Source organism: Myotis myotis, unplaced genomic scaffold (assembly GCF_014108235.1).
Source record: "Myotis myotis isolate mMyoMyo1 unplaced genomic scaffold, mMyoMyo1.p scaffold_m19_p_41, whole genome shotgun sequence".
In the NCBI taxonomy this organism is placed as follows: Eukaryota; Metazoa; Chordata; class Mammalia; order Chiroptera; family Vespertilionidae; genus Myotis; species Myotis myotis.
Window position 1 is genome coordinate 1,864,580 of NW_023416348.1, and position 26,587 is coordinate 1,891,166.

The 26,587-nt window shown below is 65.1% G+C and overlaps 2 protein-coding genes across 4 annotated transcripts; both read left to right on the top strand.

Moving 5' to 3' along the window:
* The first annotated feature begins 174 nt into the window (after nucleotides 1–174).
* Nucleotides 175–7,782, top strand: TEDC1 (tubulin epsilon and delta complex 1). Of its 3 annotated transcripts, XM_036306502.1 has the most exons (9): nucleotides 175–593; nucleotides 846–1,189; nucleotides 2,163–2,241; nucleotides 2,584–2,786; nucleotides 3,076–3,231; nucleotides 4,675–4,773; nucleotides 5,040–5,126; nucleotides 5,472–5,645; nucleotides 6,626–7,782. In XM_036306502.1, exons 2-9 carry the CDS (start codon nucleotides 893–895, stop codon nucleotides 6,947–6,949), a joined length of 1,419 nt encoding a protein of 472 aa, XP_036162395.1. In that variant the 5' UTR covers nucleotides 175–593; nucleotides 846–892; the 3' UTR covers nucleotides 6,950–7,782. The 3 variants fall into 3 exon arrangements, with proteins under 3 accessions (XP_036162395.1, XP_036162394.1, XP_036162393.1); XM_036306501.1 differs by lacking the exon at nucleotides 175–593 and having other exon boundaries at nucleotides 662–1,189; XM_036306500.1 differs by lacking the exons at nucleotides 175–593; nucleotides 846–1,189 and adding an exon at nucleotides 1,462–2,067.
* A 12,194-nt stretch (nucleotides 7,783–19,976) lies between these two features.
* Nucleotides 19,977–21,346, top strand: TMEM121 (transmembrane protein 121). Its single transcript, XM_036306504.1, has one exon. The coding sequence runs from the start codon at nucleotides 20,007–20,009 to the stop codon at nucleotides 20,967–20,969; it is 963 nt and encodes a 320-aa protein (XP_036162397.1). The 5' UTR covers nucleotides 19,977–20,006; the 3' UTR covers nucleotides 20,970–21,346.
* The last annotated feature ends 5,241 nt before the right edge of the window (nucleotides 21,347–26,587 follow it).

Here is a 26,587-nt window from a genome sequence, read left to right on the forward strand (position 1 = left end):
CGTTGGCCTATGACCCAAGGGTCCGGGCTGGATTCTGGCCAAGGGCACGTACCTCGGTCGCAGGCTCCTCCCCGATCCGGGCCCTGGTTGGCGCTTGTGCAGGAGGCAACCAATTGATGTGTTTCTCTCACACTGACGCTTCTCTGTCTCTCTCTCTTCCACTCTCTCTAAAAATCAATGAAAAAATATTCTTGGGTGAGGATTTAAGAAAAAAAAAAAAGGAAGATGGAGTGACTCACTGAATTCCCAGAGGTGGGAGCTAGGGAGGCTGGGGCAGCTGAGGCGAGGTTCTCAGCGGACGGAGTGGGCTGGGCTGGGACAGTGGGCAGCAGGGGCACAGGACAGTGTGTCCCGAGCTGACGGGACACGGATCGCTGGATGGCAGCAGAGGTCCCCCAGGGGGCAACTTGGGGTGAGTGTGGAGAGCGCTGGCCTGCAGGGAGAGCCGGTCAGCCAGGCCTCTGGCCGCTGTGGAGCGAGAAGGCAGGGCCAGACTGGACGCCGGTGCTGTTCTCAGCCTGAGCTGAGGCTGGACCTGGGACCTGGGACGGGACTGATGGGGGGCCAGAGAGCAGGCCGCACGCCCTGAGCTGGTAAATGGGGGGAGGGGGGTTCCAGGGCGGGGGACCCAGGGCACCTGAGGAGGAGGCTGGGGAAGGAGGTCAGTTATGGGGGCACAGGGGTGAAGAGCTGGTTGTGCCTGAGAGGCAGGTGAGCAAAGGCGAGGACTAGGAGGGAGACGGGGTCAGGCGTGTCCGCAGTTTCTGTGGGTTTGGCGGGGGTCAAGACTGACTTCCTTCTCTCTCTCCTCTCCCCTCCCCCCCCACACTCTGTCTTATTTACAGCTTTGAGGTGTCACTTACATGCCATAAACGGCACCTGCACACATTCAATGGCGTGTAACCAGTTCACAGGCTGCTGCAGCCTCAGTCCACAAAAGTTCCCTCGTGCGCCGCCCCGGGCCTCCAGGCCCAGCCGCCCGCCCCGTCCCTGCACCCGCGCGTTTCCGGACACGTGCGGACGGTGCACGGACGGGGCAGCACGAGTGCCTCCGGGATGGGCTCCCGCACAGCCGGCCGCCTGGGCTGCGGGTGCACAGAGCCGCGGTGACTTCCGTGTCCGTGGGCACCGTCTCAGGCTCCGGGACGGGCTGTCGGGGGAACACGCGGCCGCCCACCCGCTTTCCCAGGTTCCTCCAAAGACTCTTCGGGGGCGGGAGGGAGGGGGAGCTGGCGGTCGGGACACAGGGGGCTGGTGTACGGGCCGGGCCGGGAAGCTGGGCGTGAGGATCTGCGGGGAGAGCCTCTGGCCTCCCGGCGGAGCCCCCCCCCCCACCCGCCCCGAGCACGGCGGGGCTGAGCTGCGGGGGGGGGGCGGGGGGGCTGAGCTGCGGGGGGGGGGCTGAGCTGCGGGGGGGGGCGCGGGGGGGCTGAGCTGCGGGGGGGGGGGCGGCGTATCCAGGGCCCGTCCCCGCCACCCGGTCCCGGTGCGCGCTGCGGGCTCGAGCGCCCCCTGGCGGCCAGACCCGAGAGGGCGCCGCGGAGGTCGGTGCTGCCCATTTGCGCGACCCTCGCGGCGGCCGGGGTGCCCCGAGCGCGGCCTCGGACCCTGCGGCGGCGGCCAGGATACCGCTCGGGGGAGGCGCTGATGGGGGTCTGGGCCGGCGGGGTCGGGTGCGGCCGCTTTGGGCCGCACAGAGCGGACCCCGGGAGCTGTGAAGGCCGATTGGTTCAGCTGGGCCGGAAGTGCCTCCGCAGCGGGCTGGACGGACGGCACTCACACGCCGGGGCCGCCGCTCATTGGGCCGGGGCCGGGGGCGTGGCCAGGCCCGCGCGGGGATTGGGCGCGGGAGCGGCAGAGGCGGCACCGGCGCGGGGATTGGGCGCGGGCACCCGCCGCGGCGGAGCGCGGTCGTTCAAGGCCCGCGCGGGCTGCATGGGGCGGCGGCGGCACCTGGCGGACGCGGCTGGGGCTCTGCCCGAGGCCATCGCCGCGCTGAGCCGCTCGCTGCCCGCCGGGCCCAGCCCCGAGATCTTCCGCCGCGCCAAGTTCGACCGTCCGGAAGCGGTGAGGCCCGCGGGGCAGGCGGCCAGGCCCGGTGGGGCCCCGGGCGGACGCTGGGAGGCCCCGGGCCTGCTGACCGCCCCGCTCCGTCCCCGCAGGCGCCCGCACTCTGGCGGCTGCTCTTCCGCGTGCTCTCGCTGCTGCGGGCTGACCGCGCCTCGGCCTCGCGCGCCCCGGGTAAGCCCCGCCCCTCCAGCCCCGCCCGGGTGGGCTCGGCACCACCCACGAGTCACGGCCCCGCCCACTCGGGTAAACCACGCCCCGCGCCACGCCCATCCCGTGTGAGCCCTGTCTAGGTAGCACCCGCTTTCGGGGAAGCGTTCACGCCCCTTAGGCTTTGGCCCCGCCCACCCTCGCAAGCCCCGCCCCGTAGGTCCCACTTAGCCCCCGCCCACCAATAAGCCCCGCCTCTCCACCCAGGTTAAGCCCCGCCCCTCCAGGCTGATTTTGGGAGTCGTGGGGGTGTCCCTTAGGGCCGGGGTGCAGCGGGCGCCCCCTGAGCTGGCCTCCTGCCCGCAGAGGCCCAGGCCCGCTGGGTGAAGGCGGCGCTGCGCGCCCAGGGCTACCCCCGGCTCGGGCTGGCTCGGCTCCCCGAGGACGGGTCCCAGGGCAGCCGCGAGCTGCTCCTGGCCCTCGCCTGGCTCCTGGCCCGGGAGCCCCTGCCCGAGCGGCTGCTGGCCCAGACCCGCGTGCGGCTGGGCGACGAGATGCCTGTGTGTGAGGTGAGTGTGGGGTGAGGGTGAGCCTCCCACCCGTGGCCCAGACCTCGGGTGCGGCCGCCAGACTTGTGGGGACAGCCCGGTGTGGGGGGTCGGTGTTGTCATCCTGGCTGCCCAGGTGAGGACAGAGGCAGGGCTGCCCCTGGGCCCCGCCTCTGCCCGCCCTCCTCCAGGGCAGGGAGTGTGCCCCCGGGCTCTGGTCCTGGCTCTTCCCCTGGCACCCTGGGGACCCCACGGCGCTCAGCCTCCTTTCTCGTTCCCCTTCTGGGCCTGACCTGTGCTCCCTCTCCAGTGTGGGGCCCTGGCCAGCCCTGGCCAGCCTGCACCGCGGGTGGACACCGCCGGCCCTGTGGACGTGCGCCGCCTGCAGTGGCTGATGGGAAAGCTGCGATTTCGGTGGCGAAACTTGATGGCCAGTCAGCAGGAGCAGTGCGCCCTCCTGGGCAAGGTAGTGCCTCCGGAGGCCTGTCCACGCAGGGCAGTTACCCCCGGCTCCGGGCTGCCCGGCTCCTCTCCCTGCCTGTGGCCTGTCCCTCCAGGCCCTGCATGGGCGGGGCCTTGGCCTTTGGCTGATGAGGACCTCCCGGGCCTGGCCGGGGGGCTCACTGGTTGGCCACTGCGGGGAGCCTGAGCCTGGGGCTCCAGGTGCTCCAGGAGGGGGCCTAGGGCAGGTGGGGCTGGACATGGCTGGGACAGGGAGCCAGTGGGGCAGGAGCCAGTGGGGCGGGGAGCCTGTGGGGCGGGGAGCCGGTGGGGCGGGGAGCCGGTGGGGCGGGGAGCCGGTGGGGCGGGGAGCCGGTAGGACTGGGAGCCGGTGGGGCAGGGAGCCGGTGGGGCAGGGAGCCGGTAGGACTGGGAGCCGGTGGGACTGGGAGCCGGTGGGACTGGGAGCCGGTGGGGCAGGGAGCCGGTGGGACTGGGAGCCGGTGGGGCAGGGAGCCGGTGGGACTGGGAGCCGGTGGGGTGGGGAGCCGGTGGGACTGGGAGCCGGTGGGGCAGGGAGCCGGTGGGACAGGGAGCCGGTGGGACTGGGAGCCGGTGGGGCGGGGGGCCGGTGGGGCGGGGGGCCGGTGGGGCAGGGGGCCGGTGGGGCAGGGAGCCGGTGGGGCAGGAGCCGGTGGGCTTGGCTGTCCTGTCCACCGAGATTCCCAGAAGCCTCAGGTTGGTGTCACTGAGCAATGCCACGGGCTTAGGCCTGGGGGAGTCACGGCCTGGGCAGCTGCCCCTCTCGCTGTGTCCTGGGTGTGGGCTGGTGGGCGGTGGGCAGCTCCTGTAGGTTCTTGAAGGCCGATAGGGCTCAGCCGGTGGGCACAGGTGTCCCCCACAGGTCCAGTGCCAGTTCTGGGCTGGGAGTTGGCTGGGCAGGTAGCCTTGGGCTCCCTCCTCGGTGCGGGACCCCTCCAGCCTGCATGTCCATCCCAGCACAGGGTCTTCTGCTTGGCTGGCCCCCCGGGACCCCTCACTCCCTCTTGCCTGGCCTCGGCTCCAGCCACTCCTGCAGCTGGGGGCACGGCCACCTTCCGGCCTCACTGGCGGCGCAGCCCGCTCTGCCCCCCAGGCCACACAGGCTGCTCCGGGCCCCGCCTTCGGCCCCACTGGACCACGAGCCCGTCCACAGGCTGTTTCTCTCACCACACGGTCCTGGCACTTGGCGAACTGAGGAGGGAAGGAAGCAGAGGTGGCCCTCTGCACCCCTGTGCCCCCGGAGCTGGGTGGGGTTGGGAGGCTGTGGGGGAGCTGCCCAGGGCCCCTCGCTCTGCAGGCTCTGGGCCAGCGCGGTCCCTGCAGTGGAGGACGGTCCTGCCTGGGGCCGACTTGGCAGGTGCATCCCCTCACCTGTGAGACGCCCTGAGGGGCCCTGCTCAGCCGGGCCCTGTGCTGCTCGTTCCAGATCCACGCGTACACCCGTGGCTGCCACGGCGACCGCAGCCTCGGCCACCTGTCTGTCGCCGAAACGGAGCTGCTCAGGGACCCGGAGGGCGGCCGGCAGGTCAGGGCTGGTGCTTGCGGTGGGAGGGACCTGTTCCTGTCTGCCAAGCTCGCCATCTTGCCTGTGTTGGGGGGCCTCTCCCACCCCTGGGCCATCCCGGGGCAGGAATGCAAACCCGCTGCTCTGTGCCCACAGGGGCGGGGCCAGGGAGGTGCTGGGATTAAGGCAGACCACCCAGTGTCCCAGCTGATGGTGTTGGCACCTCGGGCTCATATTGCCTGGTGATGGGGACGCCTGAGTGGCCTGCTCTCTGGTTTGCGCTGCAGCTGCTGCAGAGGCTGGAGAGCGAGAACGCCCGCCTAGAGGCTGCGCTGGAGTGGCGGCGGCGGGAGCTGGTCTTCTGGCAGTGGATGGTCAGGACCCTGAGACCCGCCGCCTCCCTCCCTCCCTCCCTCCCTCCCTCCCTCTTTCCTTCCCTCCCTCCCGGCCTGGACCACAGCCACCCAGGGCGTGGGGAGTGGGAGGCCCGCGGTGCTGTGCCTGGGGCTCCTTCCAAATGTCCAGTGGTCCCCTCACTGCCAGCTGTGGGGGAGCTGACTTCTCGGGTTTGCAGGCCACCTGGGTGCTGGTAGCTGCCCGGCTTGCTGTGTAGCCTGGGCCTCCGCACCCCCCCCCCCCCCCCCCGGCTGGGTGCTGGGTCTGGGCTGTGCGTGTGGTGCCCAGGCCTGTGCCGCCCTCACTCGGGTCTCTCTCTGCAGGACACGGTCCTGGGGGCCTGCCCCCCGGAGGCCTCGCAGCCCACGTTCCCGCCCCGTCTCCGAGGGCGTGGGCGCAGGGCCGGTGCATGGGGCCCGGTGGCATGGGAGCTGCAGGCCCTGCAGGAGGAGCTCCAGGCGGCAGTGGGAGCCCGGCGGGCGGCCTGGGCGGCCAGGGTGAGGGCGCAGGGCTGCCGGCACGCGTTCACAGACCACGGGAGTTCACGTGGGTTCCGGAGCGTGGGTGGTGTGCTCAGTTGTCAGACTCCAACGGAGGAGGAGGAGGTGCACTGGCGGGCCCCACCCAGCTCCCGTCCCAGGGGCCTGTTCAACCTGCTGGTGGGCAGGGAGGGGCAGCACCTGAGGCATCTTGAACTGTGGGCGGGTTTCCCCAAAGTCTTCAGTGTGGCCTGAGGGCCCGGCTCGAGGGGCCTGGGGGTCTTGCTGCTGTTCAGGCGCTCCCCCCCCAGGCGGTGACAGCTGACACCTGCCGGGGGATTTGTACAGGAACGGCTGGCACTTGTCCTGGCTCAGGGCCCTTGATGCTTTCCTGCTGGGAACCCCCGGGGTCAGGGCCAGGGCGTTCTCTGGGGCCATGGGTGAAGCCTCCCCGCCAGCACTGGTGGCCTCAGCCGGCTGCACCCTCAGTCCAGTGTCCCTCTGTCCAGTCCCACCTCCCCCTCCCCCTCTTGGAATCAGGACGGGGGGGGGGGGGGGGCGGGGGCTGGGCTGCCCTGGAGTGGCAGGTGGGGCTGAGGTGGGTGTCCCCGGGGTGTGTGTCCTGGGGGGGTCTGAACTCTAAATGGGCCCCAAGTCGTGCCCCCAGACTCCACCCGGGAGAGCGAGGTGGGCCTGCAGCTGGTGACCCTGAGGGCGTGGGTCCTGCAGGACTGGGGGGGTCAGGTTGTTGCCCTGTTGCCAGGAGCCCACAGCTGCTCGGGGTGCAGGGTGGGGGGAGGGTGACGCAGGGCCCGGAAGGGCCGGCCTTGGAGCTGGTGCGGGGTTGGCCTTGCTTCCCTGGGAGCCGTGGGATCAGGGCGCGTGGGAGCCGTGGGGCCCCTGGGGGCGTGCCAGGCCCCGAGTGCGAGGGCCCTGAAGCCGTGTCCCGGGGCTGTGGCTGCTCTTGGCGCTCATGTCACCGGCTTCTCCCCTTGCAGGTCGGAGGCCAGGGGCCGGAGTGGAGCGCCGCTCGGCAGGCTGCACAGGAGGCCGTGGGCCGGGAGCTGGCAGCCCTGCGGCAGGCCTGGGCGCGAGGTGGGGGCCGGGCCCAGCCCCACAGGCCCCACCGGCTGGTGAGGACCGAGGCTGGGGGGCCAGGGGGCCCGGGCCTGCGGGCTGCTGAGGTGATCGGGGTGCTGAGGAGCCGGGAGGCCTGCCTGGAGGAGATGCTGTGCCAGCTCCAGGAGCAGTGCCGGCAGCAGCTGGCCAGGCTGGCGGGAGCCCTGCCTGGCCTCATCTGGATCCCGCCGCCCAGACGCTGAGGCCCTGCTGCGTGGCCGTGGGGCCCACGGAGGAGCGGCACCCTGGGCTCCGGCCCTGGCCCCTCCCTGCTTTGGACAGAGCTCAGCCCCTCGGCACCAGTAGTGGGAGCGGCATGGGCGTCCCCCCGCCTGGGTCAGGACACGTCCAGCGCAGGGGCCGTGGGCTTGGTGGGTCGAGCGAGGACTCAGAAGCGGAGACCTCCCTGCAAGGCCCAGCTAACGGCCGTCCCTGTCTGGACACGGGTGGGGAGGGACCCTGGGCAGTGGGGGCCAGAGGAGCCGGGCGTTGGAGCGACAGGTGTGGCCTGTAGCCCGGGTGGTGCCAGGGCCCTGGGGGCAGGCATTGCCCTGGGCGCCCCCTGGCTGTCTGCTGTCCCTCATCCTGGCTGCCATGCCACCTGGGCTGGGCCTGCGCCTGGTGTTTGTGGGGGCCATGGGAGCTGGGGCGGGGCCTGCGCCTGGTGTTTGCGGAGGCGCATGGGAGCTGGGGCGGGGGCAGCGCCGGGTGAGGGGGAGGCCACCGTGGACAGAGGGGCTTTGTGCCTGAGGCTGCTGGCCCTGACAAAGAGACATCTGTGTGCGGGACGTGCCACTGCTGGAACCCCTCCCCGGAGACGCAGGCAGCCTCAGCCCTGTCCCCCAGCAGCCCCCCACCTCCCAGGGCCGTCGAATCCCAGATCCCCACCTGCTGCTGGGCAGGTGAAGGGCCGGTGGGTAGGCTACCTCCTGCTGCTGCCACTGGCCAGCTCAGGTCCAAGGCCACTCCTGGGCCTCTGGCCCCACCCCCTCCTAGTCTCATCAGCTTCTCCTGCCTGCCCGGGGTGGGGGAGGGGGTGGGGAGGGGGTGGGGGGGATGCTGGACCCACAACATGGGCAACAGCTCCTCAGCCAGTCCCTGGCCGACCAGGTGGTGGCCAGCAGGCCTGTCAGGAGCCACCCCTGGCCTTGTCCTTGTGGGGCTGGACCCCAGGGAGTGCCTGGGCCTGTGCCCGCCCTCCTGGCCTGGAACCCTCCCTCTGGTCCCTCAGCGCCCCCCCCCAGCCCCTCTCAGGTCTTGTCATCCCTGCTGGCTCAGCCGGGCCCTCTGACGGTGTGAGGTCACTGGTGCCCTGAGGCATCCTGACCCCAGCGGGACCCTTCCACCTGAAACCCCTGCCTCGTGGGGGCTGCCATCGGCCAGGACGGCCTGGGCCCTGCGACCTTGGTTCATAGGGACCCAGACGAGAGTTATTGTTACGGGACTGTCACTCCTCAAACTGACCTGTGGGGAATACACTCCATCATGGCACCCGTGTCCTGTGACTTTAGTGGCCGATCGTGACCCGCGAGGGGCCCGGCCCGGGACGCAGTCCCCACGGCGCCGGCTCCTCCGAGGGCTGCTGTGACCGGAGCCCAGGGGCCCTGCCGCTCTGAGGTCTGAGCAGCTCTCCACGCGGGCACCAGGTGGGCAGGTGGCAGGTCGGTCCCCACACAGGCTGCCGTGTCTGACTACTTCCGAGGGGCCACGCGAGCGCATTGCCCCCAGCTCCAGGCAGCCTCCGCCCCTGCTTCGTGTGACGTGACAGTTCACAGGCCTGACCCAGGACCCGCACCCAGCACCCCCCCCCCCCAGAGCTGACACCTGCCCCCACCCCCAGAGCTGACACCTGCCCCCACCCCAGAGCTGACACCTGCCCCCCCCCAGAGCTGACACCTGCCCCCCCCCAGAGCTGACACCTGCCCCCACCCCAGGGCTGACACCTGCCCCCACCCCAGGGCTGACACCTGCCCCCCAGCCAGCCGAGACCAGCGGGACAGCCCTGCAGGAAGTGGGGCTGGTCTGTGAGGAGGCTGCTATCCGCAGGCCACAGAGCGTGCAGACCGGCCGGAGCGGGAGGATTTATTCGTGGCTTTTTAGCTGATAGACTTGGTGTGGAGAACAGAGAACTATCACTCATTGTGAAAAACAGACAAAACACAAAATGAGCAAAATCCCAGGGCGGGCACCTCAGAGAGGAAACGGGAAGTCAGATAACTGAGTCAGAATGTTTACCTTCTGTAACCAGGGACAACCAGGGTCGGGCCCAGCGCCCTGGCAGCATCGGACCGAGGGGTGGGCGCACGTGGGCTTGTGCGGACGCCCAGGCCCCTGATGGAGTGAACCCCGTCATCCAGAGCACCCCTTCTCCCCAAACTGGGCCCTGCCCCGTCACCCCTCCCCCGGCTGAGCCCCACCGTCCACCGTCTGTCTCCAGGGTGTGACTCCTCCAGGGACCCGCGTGGGTGGGTCACAGTGCTCGTCCCGTGTCTGGCTTGTTTCATTCAGCACGATGTCCTCACGGCCCCTCTGTGTTGTGGCAGGTGTCAGATGTCTGTCTTTTTTTGTTTTTTAAAAAAAGTATATTTTTATTGATTTCAGAGAGGGAGAACCATGGATTGGCTGCCTCCTGCACGCCCCACACTGGGGATGGAGCCTGCACCCTGGGCCTGTGCCCTGACCGGGAATCAAACTGTGGCCTCCTGGTTCATAGGTCAACGCCCAACCTCAGCCACACCGGCCGGGCATCGTCCCCTTTTAAAGGCTGAGTGATGCCCGAGCCCAGGGGTCCTCAAACTCCGGCCCGCGGGCCACATGCAAACACAAATATTGTATTTGTTCCCGTTTTGTTTTTTTACTTCAAAATAAGATATGTGCAGTGTGCATAGGAATTTGTTCATAGTTTGTTTTTTTTTTTAAACTATAGTCCGGCCTCCCAACGGTCTGCGGGACGCTGAACTGGCCCCCTGTTTAAGAAGTTTGAGAACCCCTGCCCTAGCCAGCTTGGCTCAGTGAATAGAACATCGGCCTGCCGACCGAAGGGTCGCAGGTTCGGTTCCTGTCAAGGGCACGTACCCCAGTTGCAGGCTCCATCCCCGGGCCTGGTTAGGGGGACAAGTCCTAAACCACCAATCGATGTTTCTCTTCTCCCCTCCACTCTCTAAATCAATGGGAACGTATCGTTGGGTGAGGAATAACAAGAACTGAAAAAGGCTGAGCACTGTGCATTGTGTGGATGGGCCAGTTTGCTTCACCCGTGGCTTGTGCCCACGGGTGTGTCCACGTCTCTGCTGCTGTGACTGGTGCGTGGACTTCCCTTTCTAGTTTGGGGGTCTGGCTGTCTGGACCAAGAGCCAGGTGTGCGTGTGATGGCACCACTGTGGTCCCCAGGGTGCTGGTGTGTGGTGGGGAGGGGCCAGGTGTGGGCTGAGGTCTTTGGCCGGCACTGCCCACCTCTGAGGCTCCCACACTCTCTTCCACGGCGTCGTGGCTGCTCAGCAATTTTTCCCAGCGCCCTCGGCCAAAACACACACCTAACAGCTGTTTACAGAGCCAACAACTTGAGTATTTAGGTCCTAATGACCTGGTAGCAGTTCAGGAAAAAAACAAAAACAAAGCAACAATAGCACATATTATTGGGAAAAAAACAACGAAACCCTTAATTCTCTGATAGCTGCACTTCCTTACTAACAGAGTGTCTGGCCCTGCACCCCTTCTCAAGCTCAGTCAGCTAGGGTGCTGCCGCCCGAGTCACCTTGTGCCACCTGTGACAGCAGCCTTGCAGTGCAACCCAGGATTGGAACTCAGAACTCAGTCCAGCCCTAGCCGGTTTGGCTCAGTGGATAGAGCATCAGCCTGCAGATGCAAGGGTCCCAGGTTCGATTCCAGTCAAGGGCATGTACCTTGGTTGCGGGCACATCCCCAGTGGGGCCTGTGCAGGAGGCAGCTGATCGATGTTTCTCTCTCATCGATGTTTCTAACTCTCTATCCCTCTCCCTTCCTCTCTGTAAGAAATCAATAAAATATATTTTAAAAAATGAAAGAAAAGAACTCAGTGCAATCATTCACAAGGCCCCTAGCAAGGCCAGCACTGTGGTGTTTTCCTCGAAAATCCAAAACGCCTTAAAGTGCCTGAGAAGGCCCTATGGCACCCTGGGGTGCCGGGGTCCAGCCCCCGCGGTCCAGGGGTTCCCAAAGGTGTGGACAGCGTAGGCGAAGAATGAAGGACACGGAGACAGCATTCAGATGATCAGCATAGTCAGGTTCTTTTTCATTGTCCTGTTACCGCTGTATTTATACTACTCGATTCTATAAGCATGCCTCTATAGTTACATCATGGTATGTTTTGGGTCCTCCTTTGGCCTTCTACAGTTCCTTGTTTTATGTTTATAGTTTCTTATCTGACCTTTGCTAAAAATCTTATCTCCATCTAGCTCTGTTGATTTTAATCCTATCTGTTGTCTATGCTTCTACATTCTATTCCAAAGGGTAGTCTCTGTGTTCCATTATAAGGGCTAGTTTGTTATCTCCATTCCAAGGTCACTATCTCCTGCTCCACTGTGAAGCTACAAGGAAGTAACTGAGGGAGGTTTTCCTATTCTGTGGCCTAAAGGTTCTGTAACTTAAGCGTGATTGTTCCTGGCTCTGGTGACTAACTACCTGCCTGGCACTTAGTTGAAGTCTTTCTGCTTGCACAGCTCGCATTAGATTTTTAGATAAGGAGCTGCCTGCATTGTTTGCAGCGGTGTTTCTTTAACTGTTTGATGGTTGTCCTCTTAGCCTCGCTGGTGGTCTTCCCTGGGACTGCCCTGCGTCGGCGGGTTTTCAGGGGCATAGGCTTTGGTACTTTCTCTGGTGGGTAGACCCCTGGGGATGTGGGCCAGCAAGTCCTAAATTTATAGCCAACAGTCTTAGTCTGAGTTCCTCATAAGTAGTACACGGTATTTCTGTAACACTAGGGGGTTTTACTGATTTATTCCCTTCCCTAGTCTTGTTAATCCCTTTCCCAGGGAGGTGGCCATGGTTAGAACACACAGCGCTAAGAAGGGGAGCAAACATATTAAGAACAGTATGCCATAGACACCAGGTCCCTTGGAACACATGCTGTGCAGATGTTTCTTCCCTGCAGCGACTGTGTCAAACGGCAAGGATGGACCGGCTTCCAGCACTGGGGTGCCTTGGCACACACTTTGGGAACTGGGGCTCTAACTCCTGCAGTGTTTGTGTTTCCCGCTGAGCACTGTGATAAAGCCGGTCCCTGCCCTGCAGGCTCTTCTCTCGAGGCCCCGTGGGCGCAGGCGTGGGGTGTCCACGCAGGGGCAGACCCAGGGCACCTGCCAGCCCACCCCGGCCGCACCCCTCCCTCGTGCTCTCTGGTCTGCGGGCCGTGTCTCTGGTCCCCGCACCTGAGCCTCGCGCTGTGGGCTTCCTCCCTGCCAACGGCCTCCTCACACCCGTGGTCACGTGTCGGGGACTGCGGTCTCCCTGACGCTGCTCTGCAGGCTCTGAGGAGTCGAGATAAGGATCTCGTCGGTTTGCGAGTCATAAATGCCCCATCGTCATCCTGTTACAAACCTGCTGTGGTTTCCCTTGTGGAGCAGAAATGCAGGCTTTGTTTTAATCGAGCTCATCGCTATTTTGCATCTTGGTTTTCACAATTAACTTTTTCGTCCTTTTGGTTAATCCTCAGCTGAGGATATTTTTTCCTTTGATTTTTAGAGAGAGTAGGAGGGAGGGAGGAGAGAGAGAGGGAGGAACATCCATGTCAGAGAGACTCATCGATTGGTTGCCTCCTGCACACGCCCCACCAGGGCTGGAGTACAGACCTACACCCTGCGTGCCCTCGATGGGGAATCGAACCCAAGACCCTTCGGCTCATGGGCCGATGCCCTGCCACCGGGCGCCCGGCCAGGGCAGGCCGCTTTCCTTAGGAGGCGCCTCCCTCTCCAGGTCACAGGCTCCTGCGTCCCCTTACCATCTGGCCTCCGTCCGCTGGAGGCACCGCTGTAGCTGGCGTCACGTGGAGTCGTGTTTCTCGGGACAGCGAGCCAGTTCCCGCCACCGCCTTTGGCCATTCCCGCCTGGGTGACCTGTCACTCAGACCCGCACTGTGCCCAGCGCCGTGTCCACGGGCATCTGCCCGCCTCCTCTTCCCAAGACCGCATGGGGTCAGACAGACACTGCCCTCCACCGAGGGCCCTTTTCTTAATAAGTCGTGAGCAGCTACTGAATTCCATTAGTGCTTTCTGCATCTGCTAATGCTTTCCCTTCAACCTGTTAATGTAAAGAATTGTGTTTAGCATAAAGCACAACCAATGGACACAAGACACTGGGGGGTAAGGGAGGCCGGGGGAAGGTCAAGGGAAAAAAAAAAGGAGCCATATGTACTACTCTTTGTAATATTTTAAGCAATGAAACAAAATTTAAAAAAATTTTTTTCACTCAAAAATAATTGCAGCCCTGGCCAGTCTGCTAAATGGTTAGAGCACTGAGGGTCGCGGGTTCAATTGCTGGTCAAGGGCATATACCTGGGGTGGGGGTTTGATTCCTGGCCTGGTCAGGGTGTGTGTGGGAGGGAACCAATCGATGTGTGTGTCTCTCTCTTTCCCTCCCTCCCACTCTTTCTTTAAAAAAAATATTTTTATTGATTTTAGAGAGGAAGGGAGAGGGAGAGAAAGAAACATCAGTGATGAGAGAGCATCATGGTCGGCTGCCTCCTGCACGCCCCCTCCTGGGGATCCCGCAACACCCTTCAGTCCCACATTCTATCCACTGAGCCAAACCAGCCAGGGCTCCACTCTTTCTTAAAAAAAAAAAATCAATGGAAAAAAATCTCGGGTGAGGATCAACAAAAAAATTAATGAAGATAATTATAACTGCAAATAAAGCGGCGGAAGTTCCCACAGCTCCCACGTCCTCGGTGGACATTCACGTCGCATCCCCTCCCACCACTCGTGACATGTATGTGACATGCACACCGTGCGATGCACACGCAGCAGGCGTCTGCTCATACGGATTGGCACGGGCCCTCTCGCCCTCGGAGAACCAGCTGCAGACGGACTGCGCCGCACCCTCACCCCGGGTGTCCCCAGGTCATGGCTTCCTCCTGTGGCACCTCAGCTCCGCCCCCAAAGCCAGGAAATGACCACGCGGCCGTCTGACCGCAGGCCCTGCAGCTCCCCCCACCCCAGGACGACCAGGCTCCGGCCCAGCCCCGCCGTGTGCTCACTTGGTGCCCCTCCCCCTGGCCTCCTTCCATCTGGAAGGTTCCTCAGTCTTTTCTTCCTTTTTTTAAAAATTTATTTTATTTTATTTATTTATTTTAAAATGTATTTTATTGATTTTTTTACAGAGAGGAAGGGAGAGGGACAGAGAGCTAGAAACATCGATGAGAGAGAAACATCGATCAGCTGCCTCCTGCACATCTCCCAGTGGGGATGTGCCCGCAACCAAGGTACATGCCCTTGACCAGAATCGAACCCGGGACCTTTCAGTCCACAGGCCGACGCTCTATCCGCTGAGCCAAACCGGTCAGGGCCTTCCTTTTTTTTTTTTTTTTTTTTAAATTAAACATGTTTATTGCCCCGACTGGTTTGGCTCAGTGGATGGAGTGTCGGCCTGTCGACTCAAGGGCCCTAGGTTCGATTCTGGTCACGGGCGCCAAGAACAAATAAATAAAAAGAATGCCTCCTTCTTACGGGCCACTGCCTGCGGAGCCTAGTGCGGCCAGGCCACCCTTAAAACAAACAAACAAACAAGCAAACAAAACATGTTTATTGATTTCAGAGAGGAAGGGAGAGGGAGGGAGATAGAAACATCATGATGAGAGAATCATTGATTGGCTGCCTCCTGCACACCCGCTCCTGGGGATGGAGCCCGCAACCCGGGCCTGTGCCCTTGACCAGAATCGAACCCAGGACCCTTCAGTCCACAGGCGGACGCTCTAGCCACTGAGCCACACGGCGAGGGCTCTTCCCTTTTTTTTTTTTGGTTCATCCTCACCCAAGGATATTTTTCCCATTGGTTTTTTGGAGAGTGGAAGGTAGGGAGGGAGGAGGGGGAGAGAGAGAAACATTAATCTGTGCCCCTGTGTTAAATGCCTTATAGAAGTAGACTGCATTGTCTTCCGATGGACACTCTATGGATTTGGAATTACCGGAGTCACTCTCGCATTTGGGCTTAAATCTACTAACTTACTCTGAACCCCGTGTCCCCATAACCCCCAACAGTTACTGGCTCACAGCGTCTTCATGGGTGTGGAGGTATCGCATCAGCAAAACCTGCATTTTCCGAAGTCGACCAGCTCCTCGCGTGCTGACCTGCCATCCTCTTTGGTGAAGTGTCTGTTCACAGAGTTTAGACTTTGTAAGAGCTTTTAAAATACTCGAGGGCCGGTGCAGGAAATTTATGCACTGGGGGGGCGGGGGGGGGAGGAATCCATCAGCCCAGCCTGTGCCCTCTCCCAGTCCAGGAGCCCTCGGGGATGTCCGACTGATGGCTTAGGCCAGTGGTTCTCAACCTTCTGGCCCTTTAAATACAGTTCCTCATGTGGTGACCCAACCATAAAATTATTTTCGTTGCTACTTCATAACTGTCATGTTGCTACTGTTATGAATCATCATGTAAATCTCTGATATGCAGGATGGTCTTAGGCGACCCCTGTGAAGGGTCGTTCGACCGCCAAAGGGGTCGCGACCCACAGGTTGAGAACCGCTGGATTAGGCAGTCAGACATCCTTAGCGCTGCTGCGGAGGCTGGAGAGGCTCCCGCCACCACCATTGCATAGGCCAGCCATGAGCCCGGCTTCTGGCTGAGTGGCGCTACCCGACCACCAGGGGGCAGCTCCTGCATTGAGCATCTGCCCCCTGGTGGTCAGTGTACGTCATAGAGACCGGTTGTTCCGCTGTTTGGTCAATTTGCATATTAGCCTTTTATTATATAGGAGCATTACATAGGATATTCTGTGCGTCTTGTGTCCAATGTGTGATCTGCGTACACCGTCTCCCGCTCTGTGACCTGTCTTTCGTTCTCTCACAGAGAAGTTTTCCATTATGTCTCCAGTGGATCAGTGGATCTTTATGGATGGTGCTTCTGGTGTCACGTCTAAACATATTTTTTGGCCCGGCCGGCGTAGCTCAGGGGTTGAGCATCGACCCATGAACCAGGAGGTCACGTTTCGATTCCCAGTGCTGGCACAGGCCCGGTTGCACGTTCAGTCCCCAGTGCGGGGCGTGCGGGAGGCAGCCGATCAAGGATTCTCTCTCATCATTGATGTTTCTAGCTCTCTCTCCCTTCCTCTCTGAAATTAATAAAAATATATTTTAAAACCCAAACGTTTTTTGCCTTGCCACAGGTCATGCAGCTTTTCTTTTATATTTTCTTCTAAAAGTTTTATAGTTTTACATTTATTTTCTAAAAATATTTTTATTGATTTTAGAGAGAGGAAGGGAGAGGGAGCGAAACATTGTTGAGAGAGAAACATAGATCGGCTGCCTCTTGTACGCCCCCTGCTGGCCATGGAGCCCACAAGCGGGGGATGCGTCTGGCAGTGCCCAGGACCACGCCCAACCAACTGAGCCACACTGGCCAGGGCTACAGGTTTACATTTAGATCCATCATCCATGTTGCGTTAATATTTGTAAAAGATGTAAGGTTTAGGTTGGAGATAATTTTTTTGCACTTAGATGTTTAATTGGTGAAAATACTATTGTTTCCCTGTTGAATCACCTTTATTTTTTTAAAATATATTTTATTGATTTTTTACAGAGAGGAAGGGAGAGGGATAGAGAGTCAGAAACATCGATGAGAGAGAAACATCATCAGCTGCCTCCTGCACACCCCCTACTGGGGATGTGTCCCTTGACCGGAATTGAGCCTGGGACCCTTGAGTCCGCAGGCTGACGCTCTATCCACTGAGCCAAACCGGTTAGGGCTATTTAAAAAAAATAAATTTCTATTGATTTCAGAGAGGAAGGGAGAGGGAGAGAGAGATAGAAACATCAGTGATGCGAGAGAATCATTGACCAGCTGCCTCCTGTAAACTCCACACTGGGGATCAAGCCTGCAACCTGGGCCTGTGCCCTTGACTGGGAATCGAACCTGTGACTTCCTGGTTCATAGGGTGATGCACTGGCCGGGCTACTTTAGTTAAAGTTAATTGGTGGACCAGAAGGGGAGTTCCTCCACCTGAAAGGAATCTGCCCCACTCTGCAGCTCCCGGCATGCTGGGCGGAGCCGGACTCAACGCCTCCCCCCAAGACCAGCTCAAGGCAGGGCCTCACCCTCTCCACTCCCACTGGGCCCTGCACCGAGGGCCCAGCCAGGGCGATGAGCAGGAGCCAGGCCTGCAAGGCACCAGGAAGAAACCAAACACCTCTATTCGCAGGCCCGGGATCCCATGTAGAGGCCACAGTGCGGGATCCCGCACCCCAGCGATAGGGGGAGTCAGCGAGCTCAGTAAGGCTGCAGGATACAAGAGCCACAGAGACCCCGAGACCCAGAGAACGCTCCCATGTACAGCGGCATCGAGGAGAATGAAATACTCAGGAATACCTGCAAGAGCAGTAGGCGCCGCCCGCCCGCCGGCCCAGCGCTGACCCGTGAGCCGGGTCTCCGTTCCATTCAGGGCACAGGCCTGGGTTGCGCCCGATCCCGTGTGGGGGTGCAGGAGGCAGCTGATCAGAGACCCTCTCTTGTCATTGATGTTTCTCTCTCTCCCTCTCCCTTCCTCTCTGAAACCAATAAAAATACATTTAAAAAATTCTTCCTTTACGGGGAACCGCGCTATTCAAGAGTCAGCAGTCTTTCCAAAGAAGGCCCCGCGCGCGGGGGCGGGGGGGGGGGCGGGGGCGTGTCTGTTTGGGGCCACAGTGTACCCACAACAGACCCCTCCCTTGAACACACATCGGATGCACCTCAGAAAGGGTCACGGAGCTCAGTGCGTAACCCAATGGGGGGGTCACCGAGCGCCCCCTGCAGAGGCTCGGCGGGGTCAGCTCCGCGAGCGGAACGGGCTCCCACGGGCCTGCTGACGCGGGCGAGGGGGGCACCGTGTGGGCGGTCGGGGCTGGGGCTGCTGCGGGATTTCAAGACGCCCCCTCCGGCCGTGTCAGGGCTGCGGGTGAGGCGGGTCCCGGGCCTGCGCGTGGACGGGGGTGTCCGGCTCCCCAGTGCCGCCCGCGCTGCCGCTGCGCAGTGCTGTCGCCGTGGCAACGGCGCCGGACCCCATCCCCGCGGCGGCCGGGCTCGTGGGGCGCGGGGCGGGGCCTCGGGCGGGGTCCGGGCCGCAGCGGAGCGGACCGCGGAGGAGGCGCCTGGTCCCGGCGGAGGCTCGGGGCCCGCGGGGCGCAGCGTCGGACCGGGGGCGGGTAGGTGCGGGCGGGCGGGAGCCGGGCCGGGCGCTCGCACTGGCGGCGGCGGGGGCGGTGGGGCGCGGGCGCGCGGAGGCCTGGGCGCAGCAGCGAGGCGCAGCCCCGCCTCGGACCTCGGTCTGGTGGGGGCGGTCGGGGCGCAGCCCTGGTTCCCCCCTCGTGGGCACGGAGGCTGGTGCCGGGGAGCAGAGCGCGGGGCTGGCGGGCGAGAGGCCCGGGGCCGGCTGTGAGTTCGGGGCGGAGGGCGTGTGGGACCCGGCGACGCGGCAGCCGGGGCGGGAGGGCGGGGGCCGGGCCAGCGGCGGGGGGTTCAGGCCCTTCTGGGCTGTGCGCGCAGGGACCGGGCCGGCTCCGCGCGCTCGCCTGGGGATGGGGTCCCGCTCGGGTGCGGGGGGACAGGGGGAGTGGATGCGGGAAGGGGTTAGCGGTGCGGGAGCGGGGGGCGGGGGGCGGGGTGCCGCTCTGGCTCGTTGGCCCCGCTGAACGGGGGGGTGGGGGATGCCCAGGCCGCCGCCGCCGCAGCCAAAGGGGGTCCTGGTGTGTGTGGGGGGTTCCCTGGGCCAAGCTTGTCCGCCCAGCCTTGGGAGCAGAAGGGGTGTGTCTGGGTGGGGAGCAGGGGCGCATGACGGCGGGGAGGCAGCAGCACCCTCTATTGCAGGTGTGAGCTGAGTGCTGGGGTCCCTGGGGGGTCCCCCAATCAGTGAGGGCCGCGTGGTCATCAGAGCAGGCCCAGCATTGCTCCCCAGGCACGGGTGGCATCACACTTTATGTCCCTGTCCAGACACGACAGTGAACAGCGCCCTGGGCCGGGCGCCGTGGAGGGGAGGGGCGAGGGTCGCGGCGGGAAGTGAGTCTGCGAGTGACTGTGGGTGCGTGAGGGCGCGCGGGCCTCCGTGTCCCCCGGGAGTGAGCCGGCCCAGGGCTGCGACCCTCCGCCCGGTGTGGGACCCCGACCAGCGCAGCCACAGCAACTGGTGCCAGGGGTGCGGGAGGCCCCGGGCTGCGGACCCCAACCTGAGTCTTGCGTGAAGGTGCAGGGGAGGGGGTGCAGGGGAGGGAGTGCAGGGGCCGCTCCACAGTGCGCAGGCCGCGGGGTGTGCGCTGGGCAGGGGCAGGGGCAGGGGCTGCGGCCAGGACGCCCGCCTCCAAGGCTGTGCAGCCGTGGTGGGAGCAGCGCAGAGAACGGTCCTCATGCCCGTGGAGGGTGGGCCCCGGGTGACCAGTCGGCCGGGCAGGGAGGATGCAGGGCCGGGCAGGGAGGCTTGGAGAGGCTTGCGGGATGGAACCCTCTGTACTTGGACGCCTCTCAGTCCTGGGTCAGAATCCCGGCTCTCAGGATGGGGCCTGGGCCTCCCCACTCCCCAAGGGCGCAGGCCCGCCCGGCGCGGCGCGGGGAGAGAGGACGCCCGGGTCCCCGCGGGAACGGCCTCAGGCGTGGGGCCTAGGCCGCCAGGGCCGGAGGGATGGCGGCGTGGGCTCGGCAGGGATGAACCACCGGGCCACGGGGACGCGCGCGCGCGCGGCGTGGAGAAGCCACTTCCGTTCCGTTCCTTGGCCGGCGGAGGCGGGAAGGAGAGCGCGGGTGTCCGGTGGGGCTGCAGCGCCCCCTGGTGGCCGTGCGGCCGACTCCGGGGCCGGGACGCGCCTGGGCGCGCGCGCGAGCCACCGGGTGCGCGGGAGGGGCGGGGGGGAGGCCGCTCCGCCGCGCTCTGACCTTTCATCTCTGGTCTCCCCAGGTTCCGAGCTCGCGGTCCGGGAGCCGTGGCGCCCTCGGGGCGGCTGGACGGGCCCCGCGGCGCCATGTCCGCGGGCTGAGCGCCGCCGCTGCCGGGCCTCGCCCCGTCTTTCGCGGGGGCCGCGCGCCCCCAGGCCGGGGTCCGGGCGGCCCACCATGGTGCTGCCGCCCCCGGACCGGCGGCACGTGTGCCTGACCACGCTGGTGATCGTGGGCAGCATGGCGGTCATGGACGCCTACCTGGTGCAGCAGAACCAGGGCCCGCGCAAGATCGGCGTGTGCATCATCGTGCTGGTGGGCGACGTGTGCTTCCTGCTGGTGCTGCGCTACGTGGCCGTGTGGGTGGGCGCCGAGGTGCGCACGGCCAAGCGCGGCTACGCCATGATCCTCTGGTTCCTGTACATCTTCGTGCTGGAGATCAAGCTCTACTTCATCTTCCAGAACTACAAGGCGGCGCGGCGCGGCGCGGGGGACCCGGTGGCGCGCAAGGCCCTGACGCTGCTGCTGTCGGTGTGCGTGCCCGGCCTCTTCCTGCTGCTCGTGGCGCTCGACCGCATGGAGTACGTGCGCACCTTCCGCAAGCGCGAGGACCTGCGCGGCCGCCTCTTCTGGGTGGCGCTGGACCTGCTGGACCTGCTGGACATGCAGGCCGGCCTGTGGGAGCCGCCGCGCACCGGGCTGCCGCTGTGGGCCGAGGGCCTGACCTTCTTCTACTGCTACATGCTGCTGCTCGTGCTGCCCTGCGTGGCGCTCAGCGAGGTCAGCATGCAGGGCGAGCACATCGCGCCGCAGAAGATGATGCTCTACCCCGTGCTCAGCCTCGTCACCGTCAACGTGGTGGCCGTGCTGGCGCGCGCCGCCAGCCTGGCGCTGTCCCGGGACAGCCGCGTCTCGGCCATCTTCGTCGGCAAGAACGTGGTGGCGCTGGCCACCAAGGCCTGCACCTTCCTGGAGTACCGCCGCCAGGTGCGCGACTTCCCGCCGCCCGCGCTCGCCCTGGAGCTGCAGCCGCCGCCGCCCTCGCAGCGCCGCGCCTCGGGGCCGCTTCCCGCGCAGCTACACGGCCCGCCCGGCCGCCCCCGCGCGCCCTCGCCCCCGCGCGACGCTCTGGACACGTGACAGGGCCTGCCCGCCCGCACCCCCCCCCCCCCCGCGGGGGCGGCGCGGAGACCTTGGCTGGTGGGGTGTGCGGTGTGCATGGAAGGGGTGGGGCGGGCTCCCCACGGGCCGGTGCTGGGAGCGCCCGGCCTGCAGCTGCTTCTTCCTCTCAGGGACCCTCGGACCCCGGACCTCAGCCCCTTCCCGCTCAGGAGCCCGCCCCAGAGCAGCGGGTGTGCGGAGGGGAAGGCCGTCCCCTGCCTGCGGGCGCCTGGGAGGGAAGGGAAGCCAGAGGGGGAGGGAGGTCTGGTCCCTGGGGTCCCTCCTGGGGGCTTGTGGCTCAGAGTTGGGGCCAAGAGGCCTCTGTCATTTTAAAGACTCATGTTTACAGTTTTGTACCCAAAGTCTCACTGCTGCCTGTTTGCGTCCTGGGGAGGGGGTGGGGTGTGTGTGAGAGAGTGATGCTGGGGGGGGAGGCTCCTGGGGGGGTGGGGGCGGGCAGAGAGCCCTCTCCAATCTCAACTGTCCCCATCCCCAGGGGCACCCTAACGCCGACCCAGACCCACCCCCAGGGTCCCGGGCCCATGTCCCTGCCCCGCCTCTCAGGCCCAGAGGGTCTCCAAGCCCCTGATTCTGCTGAGGTGCCCGGGGGCTCCCCAGTTGGGCCCTTGCAGCCTGAGGCCAGGAGCCTGGAGCCCTGCCTCACCTCACCCCGCCTGGCACTGGCGCAGACTCCCTGGCGTCCGCAGCGGCCCTGGCCCAGGCAGCCTGGTGCCCGGAGGGGCAGGGAGGACAGGGCACTGATGTCCACTTGCAGAGCTTACCTGGCCTCCGCCAGGGCCCCTGCATGGTGGTGTGACCTGGGCGCCTGTCAGACCCGGGGGGTCCGGTGGCCTCTGGGGGCTGTCGCCCTGGCTGGGGTGCCTGCAGGGTGACCGAGGGGTTACACATGTTAGGGGGCCTGGAGCAGGGCGGAGCCGGGGCAGGTACCCATGGCAAGGCCCAGGCCCCTGACCCCTGACCCCTGACCCCTGAGAGTCTGTACCAACCACTCTCAGAGGCTGGGCTGGGGCACGGAGGAGTCCCTGGAGCCTTTCCTCCAGCAGCGGTTCGGGTGTGGCTGGAAGGTCACAGGGAGCCGTGGGCAGGTGGCAGCGTCACCCCCTGCATCCCCCCTCCGTCCCCACTGCCACCGGGGTTTGGCCTCTGGGAGTCACCTGCTCTTTTTTTTTAATTGATATGTTTGTATTGATTTCAGAGAGGAAGAGAGAGGGAGAGAGAGAGAAAATCATTGATCGGCTGCCTCCTGCAACCCCACACTGGGGATGGAGCCTGCAACCCGGGCCTGTGCCCTGACAGGGACTCGAACCCTGACCTCCTGGTTCATAGGTTGCTGCTCAACCGCTGAGCCACGCTGGCCGGGCGTGGGAATGTCTATTCCTCAGCCAGCTGGCCTCTGGGATCACTTTCCTCTGTGCAGGGACGAGGCCATGGCTGCACCCGTCCCGGGCCTGGCCCTTCGACACCTCCAGGCAGCAGCTCGGGCAGCGGAGCCCAAGTGGGGAGCAGGCCGACCGCCTCCTTGGTGTGCAGAGCCTGGAGCAAGTGGCCTGGGGGAGTGCGGGGGGGGGGGGGCAGCCGTGGGATCAGTGGGAGCCGCTAGGGAAGACGGGCAGGTTCAGAGAGAGTGAGGGGCTGCCCCGTGAGCGGGACAGTGTGTGGTGAGGTCTCAGGAGGGTGAGGCCTGGGGAGGACCAGGGCGAGGCCTGCAGGGCCAGCTCCTGTTGCTCTGAGTGTCCGGGCCAAGCCAGCGCCCCCCCCCCCCCCCCGCTGGTCTGCCCTGGGGAGCCCCATAGGGACAGGGAGGGGCCGTGACCTCAGCCTCGGAGCGTGGGGTCAGGAGGGTCTGCCCCGATCTCCCGGCTGCCTCTTTCAGGGTCCCACCTGGTGCGATGTTTCCCTGGGAGCAGCCTCGCTGCCCTGGGTCGGGGGCAGCTATGGGGACACTGGGGGTGGGGGGGTCAGCCCTTCCTGAGGCTCCCTGTTGCCCTGTCAGGTGGGAGCTGGTGTCCCCCAGTTCGGCTTCCTCCCAAGATAGAGACGGCGGGGCTCACCGACCCCGGGGCACCCCAGTCCACCTGGCTGGCCCTCCGTGCTGGTCGCTCCCTCCCTGGCCACCCTGGTCTCTCACCCAGGACCGTGGCCCTGCTCTGTCCTGACTGGTTTAATGGCCCAAGTGCCCTCCGACTGTGTCTCTGAGGCCCAGGCGAGGCCCAGGTGAGGCCCAGGTGAGGCCCAGGTGAGGCCGCAGGTGAGGCCGCAGGCGAGGCCCAGGTGAGGCCGCAGGTGAGGCCGCAGGCGAGGCCCAGGTGAGGCCCAGGTGAGGCCCAGGTGAGGCCGCAGGTGGGGCCCAGGCGGGGCCCAGGCGAGGCCCAGGCGGGGCCCAGGCGAGGCTCCAGGTGAGGCCCAGGCGAGGCTCCAGGTGAGGCCCAGGCGAGGCTCCAGGTGAGGCCCAGGTGAGGCCGCAGGTGAGGCCCAGGTGAGGCCCAGGTGAGGCTGCAGGTGAGGCCCAGGTGAAGCCCAGGTGAGGCCCCACGGTTCCCATGAGCTGGAGCTGTGGCCCTGCAGGGCTGGGACCGGGGCCTTTGTTGGTTGTGGCCAGAAGCGCTTGCCCTTTGCATCTGCCTTGGGAAGAGGCCTGCCCTCCCTGGCTTCCGTGGTGGCCGGTGGGGGTCAGACACCAGAGCGCTGGCCGCTGGTCCCTGTGGCCTTCGTCCCCTTTCTCCTCAGCTCCCTGGTCCCAGTGGAGGTCAGCTGCCCGCCCTCCCCGGCCCTGATGCTGCGCCCAGGCCCCGGCCCTGTGGGAGGGCCTGTCCGGGAGGCAGACTGAGCGGAGAGCCCGGAGGAAGGACCAGGACCTTCAGGTGCTGGGAGGGACACCCCACTGGGAATGACACCCCGCTGGGAGGGACACCCCGCTGGGAGGGACACCCCGCTAGGAGGGACACCCCGCTGGGAATGACACCCCGCTGGGAGGGACACCCTGGGGTGTCGGGGCTGAACCAGGCATGGTGGGCACTGGGCCGCGGGTGGCGTGGGTAGGGGTGGGGTTTGGGCTCTGAGAGCAGGGTCCCCCTCCCGTCCTGTTCTAAGTGGGCGGTGGTGCGATGGAGTCGGAGCTGAGGGAGGTCACTGTCAGGACACCGGGCAGCCCGGCGAGAGCACGGAAGGAAGTTGGGTGTCAAGCAGCAGGGAGGTGGGCTGTGGGGCCTGAGGATTCCTGGGTGTGGAGGGAGGTGGGGGGGGAGGGAGGTCAGGGAGGGGCGAGGTCAGGGAGGGGCGAGGTCAGGGGGGAGGGAGGTCAGGGAGCGGGTGAGGTCAGTGGGGAGGCGAGGGGGCACTCAGACCGGAGCTGGCGGGGGGGGGGGGGGTGACTAACGGGGAGGACCGCATGCAGGGCAGGCGGGTGGGAGGTCACGGGGGTTGGAGGAATCAGGATTTGGTTTAAGGACCTGGGCGTTGGGTGTCGGTGCCCATCTTAGAAGGTACCAGGGGTAGGAGGGCCCTGAGGGAGCAGCGGGATGACAGGCCGAGGCCCAGGACCCGGGAGGCCCCTGCAGACTTAGTGAGACGGGAAGGGACCAGCAAGGAGCCTGGGTGGGTGGAGACGCCCCTTAGTCAGTGAGGAAGCCACAGATGGCGGGCTGGACTCCCACCTGAGCGAGCTCCTGGGGTGGGCAGGCAGTGGAGACCTGAGGCCGCTCCTGGGAGGTGTGGCCGGGAGGAGGCATGTGACTGGCAAGTGGCGTGTGGCTGGGAGGTGGCATGTGTCTGGGAGGAGGCGTGTGGCCGGCAGGTGGCGTGTGTCCGGGAGGAGGCGTGTGGCCGGGAGGTGGCGTGTGGCCGGGAGGTGGCGTGTGTCTGGGAGGAGGCGTGTGGCTGGAGGGGTGTGTGTGGGCCCGCAGGTGGCTGTGTCTGGGAGGAGGCGTTGTGGCCAGGAGGTGGCGTGTGGCCGAGAGGTGGCGTGTGTCCAGGAGGTGGCGTGTGTCCGGGAGGTGGCGTGTGTCCGGGAGGTGGCGTGTGTCTGGGATGTGGCGTGTGGCCGGGAGGTGGCGTGTGGCCGGGAGGTGGCGTGTGTCAGGGAGGAGGCGTGTGGCCAGGAGGTGGCGTGTGTCTGGGAGGTGGCGTGTGGCCGGCAGGTGGCGTGTGTCCGGGAGGTGGCGTGTGCCCGGCAGTGCCCCCAGGCGAGGGCAGATTCACCTCCTCACAGGCCTCACAGACAAGAGGCGCCGGAGGACAGAACCCAGACGTGGTAACAGCTGTCTGGGCAGCCATCCCTGCCAACACCCCAGAGGGGGATGGTCCTACGGGAGAGGCAGCCTCACTTCCGGGCGCGTGGGAGCTGGCCCCGCCCAGGCCTCAGGTGCCTCACCGTCACTGTCACCAGGGAGTCGGGCATCGCCTGGGAGTCGGGCATCGCCAGCCCCGTGCTCAGGGTTCCTGCCAGCCGCGGAGCTCAGAGTTCGCCTCTCCGTGGTGGGGTCAGACTGGGCCGCGAGGACAGATGCTGGGGCTGCCTCAGTTTCCCCTGTAAGCTGGGGACTGTGGGGATCACATGAGCTGCCCAGGGGACAGGCCGAGGACAGAGCCCGGTGTGGGAAGGGCAGGCCCGCATTGGCTGCTGTGGTCGGAGTCCTCGTTTCACGGTGTTTCGGGAGAGAGCGCCAACAACCGCCACGGCCGTGCTGTGGGCTCCCTGCAGGCCACACCTTCCCTCCGTCAGGAGATTGAAGCTACTGGACCGCGTGTGAGCTGCACACGGAGCAGGCGTGCTGGCCGGGCCCCTTCACTGAGCAGCCGGCGCGGTTTCACCGGGGGAGCTGCGCCGCCTCACAGCCTCTTGGCCACGCGGGGGCGCTCAGGGACTCTCTACTCCCTCTTTTTTATTTTTTAAAATATATTCTTATTGATGTCAGAGAGGAAGGGAGAGGGAGAGAGAAACATCAATGATGAGAGGGAATCATGGATCACCTGCCTCCTGCACGCCCCCCACTGGGCATCGAGCCCGCAACCCAGGCAGGTGCCCTGATTGGGAATCGAACCCTGACCTTCTGGTTCATAGGTGGACCCTCAGCACGGAGCCACGCCGCCGGGCTCTATTCATTCTTTATAGCCTCAGGTGAACAGGGAGGGGTCACGGGGCTGATGTGGGGGCGCACAGTGCTGGGAACTCACCAGTGTCTCTAACCTGTGGTGCCTCAGCCGGGCCGCCGGGGTGGTGCTGGCGCTGGAGACCCGAGAGGGGCTGGCAGACCTCAGCGAGGCTGCAGCCGGGCCGTGGCTGCCCGCACAGGCCACACCTTCCCGCCCTGGGGACACGCCTGTGGCTCTGCACGTGGGAGACGGGGTCACGGGTGGGCTTCGCGGGCGCAGGCAGAGAGGGTGGGAGGCGCGGTCAGAGGGAGGACAGGTTCTGGCAGATGGGACCCCCACGAAGCTCACCTGCCCGGGAGCCCCCCTAGCCCCGGTGCGGCCGGCAGAACATGCAACGCCGCGGGACGGTCACAAGGGGGCTCCCGAACCCCATGCTTGCGGCTGCCGTCACCGCGGGCACCCCGCCTACCTGGAAGCCGCCCGCC

Excerpts from the sequence above, each read along its gene's own strand:
- TEDC1 (XM_036306500.1), top strand. The coding sequence starts at position 1,648 with ATGGGGGTCTGGGCCGGCGGGGTCGGGTGCGGCCGCTTTGGGCCGCAC. Across the intron at positions 2,068-2,162 it reads AGTTCGACCGTCCGGAAGCG|GCGCCCGCACTCTGGCGGCT; the intron begins GTGAGGCCCGCG and ends CCGTCCCCGCAG. Across the intron at positions 2,787-3,075 it reads ACGAGATGCCTGTGTGTGAG|TGTGGGGCCCTGGCCAGCCC; the intron begins GTGAGTGTGGGG and ends CTCCCTCTCCAG.
- TMEM121 (XM_036306504.1), top strand. The coding sequence starts at position 20,007 with ATGGTGCTGCCGCCCCCGGACCGGCGGCACGTGTGCCTGACCACGCTG.